The 10460-nt window shown below is 50.6% G+C and overlaps 1 protein-coding gene across 2 annotated transcripts in view; it reads right to left on the bottom strand.

Moving 5' to 3' along the window:
- Nucleotides 1–7076, bottom strand: part of PITPNC1 (phosphatidylinositol transfer protein cytoplasmic 1) — a 322862-nt gene extending 315786 nt beyond the window's left edge. For both annotated transcript variants that reach the window (XM_032241953.1, XM_032241951.1), the window contains exon 1: nucleotides 6163–7076. In XM_032241953.1, the coding sequence (XP_032097844.1) occupies nucleotides 6163–6210 (48 nt within the window). In that variant the 5' untranslated portion in view covers nucleotides 6211–7076. The remainder of the gene's footprint in view (nucleotides 1–6162) is intronic.
- Nucleotides 7077–10460: the final 3384 nt, after the last annotated feature.

Raw genomic sequence — 10460 nt, 5'->3', positions numbered from 1 at the left:
TTTTATTTTTTTGAGACAGAGTCTTGCTCTGTCGCCCAGGCTGGAGTGCAGTGGTGCGATCTCAGCTCACTGCAACCTCCCCCTCTCAGGTTCAAGCGATTCTACTGCCTCAGCCTCCCGAGCAGCTGGGACTACAGGCACACAGCTAACTTTTGTATTTTTAGTAGAGACAGGGTTTCACCATATTGGCCAGGCTGGCCTTAAACTCCTGACCTCGTGATCCACTTGCCTTGGCCTCCCAAAGTGCTGGGATTACAGGCATGAGCCACTGTGCCTGGCCAATTACTACCTAGTTTTAACCAGGGTTTTGTCACAATAGTTTGCTTCCCTGCTCCCTGAATCTGTTTCCTGTGCTTGGTACTCCCACCCAAGTCACTGGGAAAATACAGTGTCCTTCATGGACAGAGTCAATTTCACTGACCAGCCAGGAGGACAGCATCTGCTGCTTGTCTGTTCCATTAGTGTTGAAAGGTTTGCACAAACCTATTAACCCGCCCTCCTTTCCCTGTGCCGGTTATGACAAAAAACGGAGCTTTGCAAGACAGCTGGGCAAACCTCCACTGTCCCCTGGCTGTGGAACAAGCCAAGGAAACTATCTGGATCGCCTAGAAATCACACTCGTGACCCTGACCGTGGTCCCTTCTCAACAGAAAACTTAAATAAAAACAATCTCAAAATCGTGCTCATTCTTGAGAGAACTTTTTATGCAATTATCTTATTCAGAATAAGATTTTTATACCAGACAGAGGTACTGATGCCAACAGCAACCTTAAAATCTCTTCCTTTCAATAATTTCTGCCTTGATATGTTTGCAGATGCCTTTCAGGAAAATGGAGTGTGTTTTGTTGTTTTGCTTGCTTGTTTGTTTGTTTGTTTGTTTGTTTGTTTTGAAACAGAGTCTGGCTCTGTCGCCCAGGCTGAGTGCAGTGGTGCAATCTCGGCTCACTGCAGCCTCCGCCTCCTGGGTTCAAGCTACTCTCCCGCCTCAGCCTCCCGAGTAGCTGGGATCATAGGCACACACTACCACGCCTGGCTAAGTTTTTGTATTTTAGTAGAGACGGGGTTTCACCGTGTTACCCAGGCTGGTCGAAAACTCCTGTGCTCAGGCAATCCGCCCGCCTCAGCCTCCAAGTCTTGGGATTACAGGCGTGAGCCACCGCGCCCAGCGACAATGGTTTAAAGCAGGGAACAAGGAGCACTGTTCGACATTTCGGCATCTCTATTCATGCCATTCCAGAGCCGGTGCCACCCCTCATCCCAAATCTGTTCTCAGAAATGTGCGCAACAAAGCTCTCCGGGGACCCTGGGGGAGCCTGGATGAAGTGACTGGTTCCCTGTGAGGGCAAAGAACAAAAGAATATTCTGTATGAAAAAGCTGTTTTTCTCTTCTTTCCTTTCTCTTTTCTGGGAGAGGAGCGCAGTGTTTCTATTTTTCTGCATTGTGCACCAAATCCTTAAAGACCACAAATCAATCCCCAAAAGTACACACATTAATGTTAATGCAGTCAGAACAGGAACTGCTGAGCAAGAACTGTTAAACAGTAAAGAAAGCAATGAAAACAAAAGATTCCGGCCTCAGGTAATATTAGGAGCGTCTCTTGAGAGACACTCATTTTACTAACAAGTACCTCTGGAGTGAGGGTGGCGGGTGCAGGGTGATCTTCAGAGTGTGCTCCAAGGAGCCTCCTTGATGAGCAGGTGACTCCCTGGGACCAAGGTGTGGCTGGGGGAGGAGGTGGGTCACCCTTCCAGTAGGTCCCAATGGGGCTACCCTATGTGTCCCGCCAAGTAGACACAAAGTCAGAGTCCCCAGCCACCTTCAACTAGAGACTAGAAACACTGTACTTGCTTTACACATGGGTCCTCGGGAGAATATTTTCTCCCAGCAAGGAATCCCAGAGGAGGGAGAATTCCATAAAATAGAATCGCCTTGAGGCTTAAATCAGACCTGGTTCTAGCCTAGAGTTTCTTATGAGGTAGACAACTTAACTGCACCTTCTACAGGTCTAGACTTTGTTATAAAATAAAATAGCTTGATTATAAATCATCTCCAATAGTCCTTTTAAGTCTAAAACTCCAGAATCGGCTGGGCGCGGTGGTTCACGCCTGTAATCCCAGCACATTGGGAGGCCAAGGAGGGATGATCACCTGAGGTCAGAAGTTCAAGACCAACCTGGCCAACATGGTGAAACCCTGTTTCTACAAAAATTAGCCAGGCATGGTGATGGTGGTGGGCACCTGTAATCCCAGCTACTTGGGAGGCTGAGGCAGGAGAATTGCTTGAATCTGGGAGGCAGAGGTTGCAGTGAGTCAAGATCGTGCCACTGCATCCCAGCCTGGGCAACAGAGCGAGATTCCATCTCAAAAAAAAACCAACCAAACAAAAACTCTAGAATCTATGTCACCAAGTGTTTCAAATGAAGATAATGACAACTGTCTCTGTATAGCAACTCTCAGCTCTCAGGAACTTTTCCTGTACAAACTTCCCACCAGACTTATACTGAGTTCAGAGACCACTACCTTGAACACAAACAAGGGATTAATTTTTAATTAGAATTTATGGAATGTTACTTCTATTAATTCTTTACTCTGAAATTAACATCTAAAACACACACACACACACTGAAAACCCTACCAACACTCTAATCTAGACCGCAGTTCAGCTTTATTTTCCTGATCTCCCAGAGCTGTTCTTTTTTCCTGGAACTAGGGAACATTGTATGTGTTAAAATAAGGCTAGAGAAATAGAAGCCGTTACCATCTATAGCAAGTCAAAAGGCCTCTGATTTTTCATTTAGTTGATAGTGCTGACTTGATCTGTTTTCAAGAAATGTTTTTCCTTTTGCTGGATTAAATACTAGTGACAGGAAAAAGCAGAGTAAGGAAAAACAAATAATGGGTTTCATGAAGCTCTCTTTCTGGCTTGGCTATTAACTAGTTGCGTGGCCTGGAGCACATTACCTAACCTTTCTGAATCTCAATGTATTCATCTGCAAAATATGGATAATAACACACCAGCGCCACTAATGCTCCTGTACCGCAGCCATCAGAGGGTTAAATTAGAGAAAAAGGGTAAGGCCAGGCCCAGGAGCAGGCAAAGTGTTGGTTCTCTCACTGACTCTCCAAAGCGTGAGCATTGGCTTCATTTTCAAAAGTATGGACACTGCTACCCATGAACTCTGGTGGTTAAACAGAAACAAGTTCCAGAGGTTCCTTGTAGGTTGAATCAGGTCCAGAGCCAACCCAGAGTCAAAGCAAAAGTGAAGCTCCCGAGCCAGGTGCAGTGGCTCATGCCTGTAATCCCAGCACTTTAAGAGGCCGAGGCAGGAGGACACTCGGGCCCAGAGTTCAAGACCAACCTGGGCAACATAGCCAGTCCCTGTCTCTACAAAAAGTAAACAAATTAGCCGGGTTGGTAGCACGCGCCTGTTGCCCCAGCTACTCAGGAGGTTGAGGTGGAAGTATCACTTGAGCCCAGGAGATGGAGGCTGCAGTGAGCCAGGATCACGCCACTGCACTCCAGCCTGGGTGACAGGGCAAGACCCTGTCTCAAAAAAAAAAAAAAAGAAAAAAAAACAAAAGGAAGAAGAAAAGTCAGGTTTCCAAAGCCTGACTAAACGTCTTACCTAAACATCTTCTTTGAAGAAACCCAAGTTGCTCCCTAGTTTTCAGTGTTAAGGTCAGTGGAAAAGGAGATGATGGAGATTGTGAGATTTACTACCAGTTCAGACACTAAGGGTTTAACAGCGGGCAAACTAGGCCTCATTTCTTCAGCCATCATCAGATTTAGCTAATCTGAATTCTTCTAATTGGGAATATCTATTAATCTAAATTGCTCTCCTGCTTCTCTGACAAAACAAAAAATGACTTCAGAATATGAACCTTACAAAAACTGAATCATACGTTAGCCCAAATGAATTATACAATGAAGAATTTATATAATTATATTACAGGTGGAGCCTAATGAGTCTGATTATGTTGGCCAATTAAAGGAAGGGTCAGCTGGGCGAGATGGCTCATGCCTACAATCCCAGCACTTTAGGAGGCTGAAGCGGGCAGATCATCTGAGGTCAGGAGTTCGAGACCAGCTCAGACAACACGGCAAAACCCCGCCTCTACCAAAAATACAAAAATTAGCCGGACATGGTGGCGCATGCCTGTAATCCCCGCTAGTCAGGAGGCTGAGGCAAGAGAATTGCTTGAACCTGGGAGGTGGAGGTTGCAGTGAGCAGAGATGGAGCCATTGCACTCCAGCCTGGGCAACAACAGCGAAACTCTGTCTCAAAAAAAAAAAAAAAAAAAAGAAAGAAAGAAAGAGCCTCCGCCTATATCACTCAAATGAATTACCCCACTGTGTACCTGTGGGTATTTCTGTGCAAACACAGAATGGGAAAAACATCTGCCTGAGTGTTTCAGAAAGCCTGAAAAGGGAGCCAACAAGGATAAAGAGATTTTGTAGGTAGTAGAGAAGATTCTAGAACTGGTTCTTTTCTTATTACTTGCAATTTTCTGTGTGTTTCATGCAGTCCCAACATTGCTCCTAGAATCCTAACTCATCAAAAAACAAGGTCATGAAGGGAAAGAGTAGAGGGATCCGCGCCTCCCAGCTGAACTACTCCAGCTCAGCTGCCCACAATCTCCACCTTTTCTGGAAAGACTCTTATACACCAGTCCCATTCATTTGCCTTTCTCTTTCTCCACAAAGCTATGTGCTGCCTTTCCACGTTCAAGGTCGTATACAACTCGAATCTCTGCCTACCCACCTGGCATCCACCCGTCCCGACCCCGCTTAAATGCTGCCTCCTCAAATGCCAAGGAACTCCAAAACTCGGTTGATCATTCTGGTGGGAGCTGATCTCTCCCTCCTTGGCAGCCTGTGTCCCCGTGATACGTTTTGTAAACTGGTAGCTACTTTGATCTTGTCTTGGAATGTACTTCGGTCTTGCCTTAACCCTTGGTCCAGATGGCAAATCCAGACAGCCCCTGTGAGTGAGCTCATCCACGTTCTCAGCTAGGTGTCTTTTTCTCCCCCAAAGCACATCGCCCCTCTCACCAAGTAGTGACTCAATGACATATCTGATAGTTTCAAGGCACCGGATTTAAATATAAAGACTGTTTTGGTCGCTGATTTCATGTGTGTTGCCATACCAAACCACCCTAGTGAGTTTCACGTGGGCTTGCTTGGCTTTAGGCTCCCTGGCTGTCCCTGGACAGAAACGCACAGCAGTCGTGAAATCACCACAAAGGTGGGGAGGAAGAAAGGGAAGAAAGGGAAGAAAGGGAGGCCGGGGTTGGAATAATCCTCTCTGAGTCACCACTTCCTTAATGCCGGAGCTCGCAGCTTCGCACGATCAGGAGAAGGGCAGCAGAGCCGCGCGTGGAGGACGAGCCCCCGTCCCGCGCCCAGCGCCCCGCGCCCCGCGCCCCACGCCGGCAGCCGCGGCCCCGGCACCACGTGCTGGAGCGCCCTCCTGTGGCCCCGCCGCAGGCCCCGCCGCTCTCGGCTCGCGGGCCGACCAAGCTCCCCGCGGCGGAAGAAACAACAGACGCAGAAAGTTTCCGAGCCAGGCGGTTTGCGAAAGGACGGAGCAGTGTCTGGGAGCCTCGAAGGGCTGATGTGCCGGGAGCGGCGCCCAAGTCCGCGGCGACGGCGAGAAGCCGGACCCGGAAAGATCTCCCCCTAGGGCTCCGAGGTGTCCCCCGTGGGGCTCGGGACGTGCAGATACCGAGGTCGCTGGGCTTCTCCTCGCACCCCGACCTGACCGCGGAGGGCGGGGAGGGGAGGCTGGGCCCACTGCCAGGACGGGGTGCCCCCCGCACCCCAGCTACAGCGCGTGCTGGGGGGCCTTGGGTTTGCTTTATTCATTTTCTTATTTGGAGGGAGGGGGCGCACCCACTCCTTTTGGCTCATAGTGATCCCCAACAGTCTGGATTCTGGCCGCCCCCAAAGAGCCCGCCCGGAGTCCGCCGCCCCATCCAGCGCCGCCCTCCCCCGCTGGGGTGACAAGTGGAAACCGCAAATGCCCCCCCTTGTCTCCTCCAGCCTTCGGGCTTGCGAGGTACTGTCTACCTGGGTTTCCTGCCGCCCGCTGGGGCTCGCCGGCCGGGAGGCGGCGGCGGGGATCTCGGAGCGGGCGAGGCCGGGCCGGGCGCGGCGCTTACCTCGTCCACGGTGAGCGGCATGCAGATCCGGTACTCCTTCAGCAGCATGGTCCTGCTGGCCGCGGACCCCCGGGGCAGGAAGCTGGGGACGCCCCCCAGACCAGCAAGGCTGCCGCCCAGGCGCAGGGCAGGGCGCCCGGAGCCCGGCTCTCGGAGCCGGCTAGCGAAGCAGCCCCCGCAGCGCGCTCAGCTCCTGGCTTCCTCCTCTCCGCCCCGGAGCATGTCAGGGTTTGGGTCCCGGTGTTCGCGGCTCTCCCTCCTCCTCCGTCGCCGAGGCTGGTGCTCCCGGAACGCGGTGTTGCAAAGTCAGGCAGCAGGGAGACCGGCTGGGGACGGCTCTGCTCCTCAGCCCGAGGTGGTAGGAGCGGCCGCCAGATCAGGACATGCCCCGCAGCGGGCGAGGGAGGAAAAAAAGAGAGGTTCCCCAAAATCAAAACGAATGCACTAAAGTCCCCCGCTCGATCCGCCCCCGAAAGCAGACGGGAACCTGGCGACCCCCCTCCGCCGGCGGGTCTGCCCGAAGCTAATGTCACCAGGAACACATCGCAGCCGGAGCGGGAGATGCTGACTTTCCAGACAAAGGCTCGATCGGCTTCTCTCCGCGGGCGGTAAACAAGATTTCCTGCTCTTTTTAGGGCCCGTCCCCGCGCCGCTCCCGGGCTCGGCTCGGTGAGAAAAGGGAAGCCGCCGCCGCCGCCGCTGGGCTTTGCCCGCCTGGGGCCCCGGGCGCCTCCAACCTCGGCTCGCGGCTGCCAGGGGCGGGCGGGAGGAAGCTGGCGCCTTCCGCGCGCGTCCCCTCCCCCGAGTCCCTCGGCTCCCCGGGCGCCGTGCGTGCCCGCGAGTTTGCAGCCACCTCGCCGGGCCGGAGCGTCCGCGCCGATGCAGTGTGCCTGGGGCCGGGAGGTGGGTGCGGGAGGAGCGAGCGCGAGCGAGGCTGACATCAGCAGCGGCCGCGGCGGGGAGGGTAGCCCCATCCGGCCAATGGGGAAATGGCAAAGAATGTGGAGGATTTAAACAAAACAGCATGTCTCTGCCAGACGGCGGGGCTGCTCGGGAGCGGAGCCCGGCGGGCGCTGGGGAGGCTCGGGCAGAGGGGCTTCCCTCGGCTCCTTTGCCCTCTGAATCCGCTCTCCAATGTGCTCTGAGTGCCACCGTGCTCCGTGCAGCCGCTGTGGGCAGTTTCTGGTCCCCTGACCCTAGGGACAAGTCACCAATGCCCACCACTTATTTGGGGTCCAGTCAGCAGGTCCAGGGCTGGAGAGGCAATGGATGGGATTTGGGAGCCCGAGAACAAACCCTTGCCTGGTTTCAGAGGAGAGATCCTGGAAAACTGGAAAGTGCAGCCGTGTGACTGGAAATAAAGTACAAACAGCGGGAGGGAACAACCAGAGAGAACAGGAACCCCACTTAGCCTGTTACCTCGCCTGGCCCGGCTCTGCAATCTTTCTGCAGATTGTGCAGGCTCGGCACAGCAGAAAGAAGAGTAGGTTTTTGGATCCGCACTCCTAAGTTCAAAAAGTCACAGTGAAATGTCAATGAAAATGCCTGGGGTGTTGCTATTTCATCCATATTAAACAGATCCCTCATTTTAACCACAAGAAGCACATTCTTCAGTTACTCAGGAAGCAGCATGGAACTGCTGAAGACTGTTTTTCATTTGTCTGGTATTTTTCAACTTGTTTTTCTGAAAAGTTGCCGGATGAAAAATGCATCAGTTGCCTGTATGAGAATAACCTGCAAGCGTTATCTTTTCTCCGAAAAATCTTCACACTCTGAAGTCCTGAGGCTAGAGCTTGGATGGCGATACTGATGCCTCAGTATAGTATTTTGAATTGTGATTAATAAGTAATTAACCAATATGATGACGACGGGCTTGTGGCAAAAGTCATCCAGGGGGCTGGAGAGAATTTATAACTGTGTGAACTGATACAGACCCTGCTAGGAAAATGATACCCTATATTCAGCTTATATTTTTGTGGAAACTATTTTCCAGATAAATGCTTTCCAGAGTTGGCTCAGAAATATTCACAGCAACTAATTAAAGCTAAACCAAATTCCTCGAGGTGGAAAATCTAAATCTGACACTGCAGTGTTGAATAATAACACATTGAAAGTCTGTGATATGGAAAGAAACTCAAGCTGTTTTTTTCTTTTTCTTTTTCTTTTTTTTTTTTTTTTTTTACTTCTTACTTGAAAACAAGTGGAAGACCTAATAATCTTCCCAGAGGCAGGAAGGCAAGGGATTGGCTAGCCACACGTATGCATGCACGTAGGACATCGGGATGTGTAGGCTGGTTTCCTGGTTCCTGGACATTTCCTGACACTGATTCTGGAAGGGATGTATTCTACTGATGGGTGACACGGTTGAGGATCAACTTCTCTGAATTTCCCAAACTGTAAATTGTCACATATATGCTTCGTCTGAAACTCCTCCTATTGTTGTTCTTGTTTTTGAGACAGAATTTCGCTCTTGTCACCCAGTCTGGAGTGTAATGGTGCAATCTCAGCTCACTGCAACCTCCACCTCCCGGGTTCAAGCAAGTCTCCTGCCTCAGGCTCCAGAGTAGCTGGGATTACAGGCACCTACAACCATGCCTGGCTAATTTTGTATTTTTAGTAGAGACGAGGTTTCACCATGTTGGCCAGGCTGGTCTCAAACTCCTGAGCTCAGGTGATCACCTTGGCCTCCCAATGTGCTAGGATTACAGGCATGAGCCACCATGCCAGGCCCACCCCTTCTGTTGTAAGGTTTCCATCAGATTATCAATTTTCTTTTCATTCAGTGCATCCACAGACCTGGTCATATTAATCTTGTGCAAGTAAAGCTCTCATCCTGCCACCTTCAAAACCTTTTAGTGATTCCCAGCTGGGCTTGGTGGCTCACGCCTATAATCCCAGCACTCTGGGAAGCTGAGGAGGGCTGATTGCATGAGCCCACGAGTTCAAGACCAGTCTGGGCAACATGGCAAAACCCTGTCTCTAAAATTAAAAAATATACATATAAAAACCTTTCAGTGATTCTCTATGGCCTAATGAGCTAGTCAAAATCCCTTGGTAGGAGGTTCAAGGCTCTGGACCTATCTTTCCCATATTAGTCAATTACCCTTCCCAGCCCAACTCCAACAAAATGAGAAGAGTTGGTTGGCTGCAAAAGCCCCTCCTCCCCTGCCACCTTTCTACCATAACCCTTTTGTTGGTCTCATTGCCATCACAGAGAATCCCTCTCCCCAGCTCAATCCCCATGACACCATTTTAAAGCTGGGCCTTGGCAATCTGTGCTTCAGACAGTGGTTCTGATAGCAGTGAGCTGGAGAGGAGAGCAGAGGGGAGGGCGGGGTGCAGGGCACAGGGAGGGCATATTCATTCATAAGTCATGCACACTGAGGGTGGGGCACGCCATCTACTGGCCAAGCGCAGTGGTTTAAAAATAATGAAGTCCTGTCCTCAGCAAGTGTCTGGCAAGAATTGTATCTTTGTTTCTTCTCAACCAATGAAGTCGCAATATCTACTTACAAAGAGCCTTGAAGCTGTTGCTATCATCATTATGGATAGTCATAATGTTCTATTAACAAGGTACAGTCTGCCGCGGCTGATCATTGCATTTTTAAATGGGGGTGGGGCACAAAAGGCAAAAAGAGGAACAAAAGAATAAAGTTACCAGAGAGGAATGACAAGACAAAGAGGAAAAGAATATGAGGTTCTGCATGTCTGTGACAACATCTGTTCTCAGATAAGTGACAACCCCGGAAAGCAGGGGCTCTCAAAACGCAGGAGGGGGTAATGGCACACCAAAATCATCTAAGAAGACTTTCAACCTATTCTCTTTGAGGCATTCTGATGATCTCTTTAATTCTGTTTGTGTGAAAAAACTAACAAAGGCTTGACCCACCTCTGTAAACAACCTCTGAAAGAAGAATGTATTAACAGGAATTTCTGATGATTAAAAAATCAAGGCCAGGAGCAGTGGCTCAGGCCTATAATCCCAGCACTTTGGGAGGCCGAGGCAAGTGGATCACTTGAGGTCAGGAGTTCGAGACCACCTGACCAATATGGTGAAATCCTGTCTCTTTTAAAAATACAAAAATTAGGGCCGGGCACGGTGGCTCAAGCCTGTATTCCCAGCACTTTGGGAGGCCGAGGCGGGTGGATCACGAGGTCAAGAGATCGAGACCATCCTGGTCAACACGGTGAAACCCCGTCTCTACTAAAAATACAAAAAATTAGCTGGGCATGGTGGTGCGTGCCTGTAATCCCAGCTACTCAGGAGGCTGAGGCAGGAGAATTGCCTGAACCCAGGT

The sequence above is a fragment of the Sapajus apella genome, unplaced genomic scaffold (assembly GCF_009761245.1).
Source record: "Sapajus apella isolate SASKATOON/1434 unplaced genomic scaffold, GSC_monkey_1.0 scaffold48, whole genome shotgun sequence".
Classification (NCBI taxonomy): domain Eukaryota; kingdom Metazoa; phylum Chordata; class Mammalia; order Primates; family Cebidae; genus Sapajus; species Sapajus apella.
This window is presented reverse-complemented; position numbering and strand designations above follow the sequence as displayed.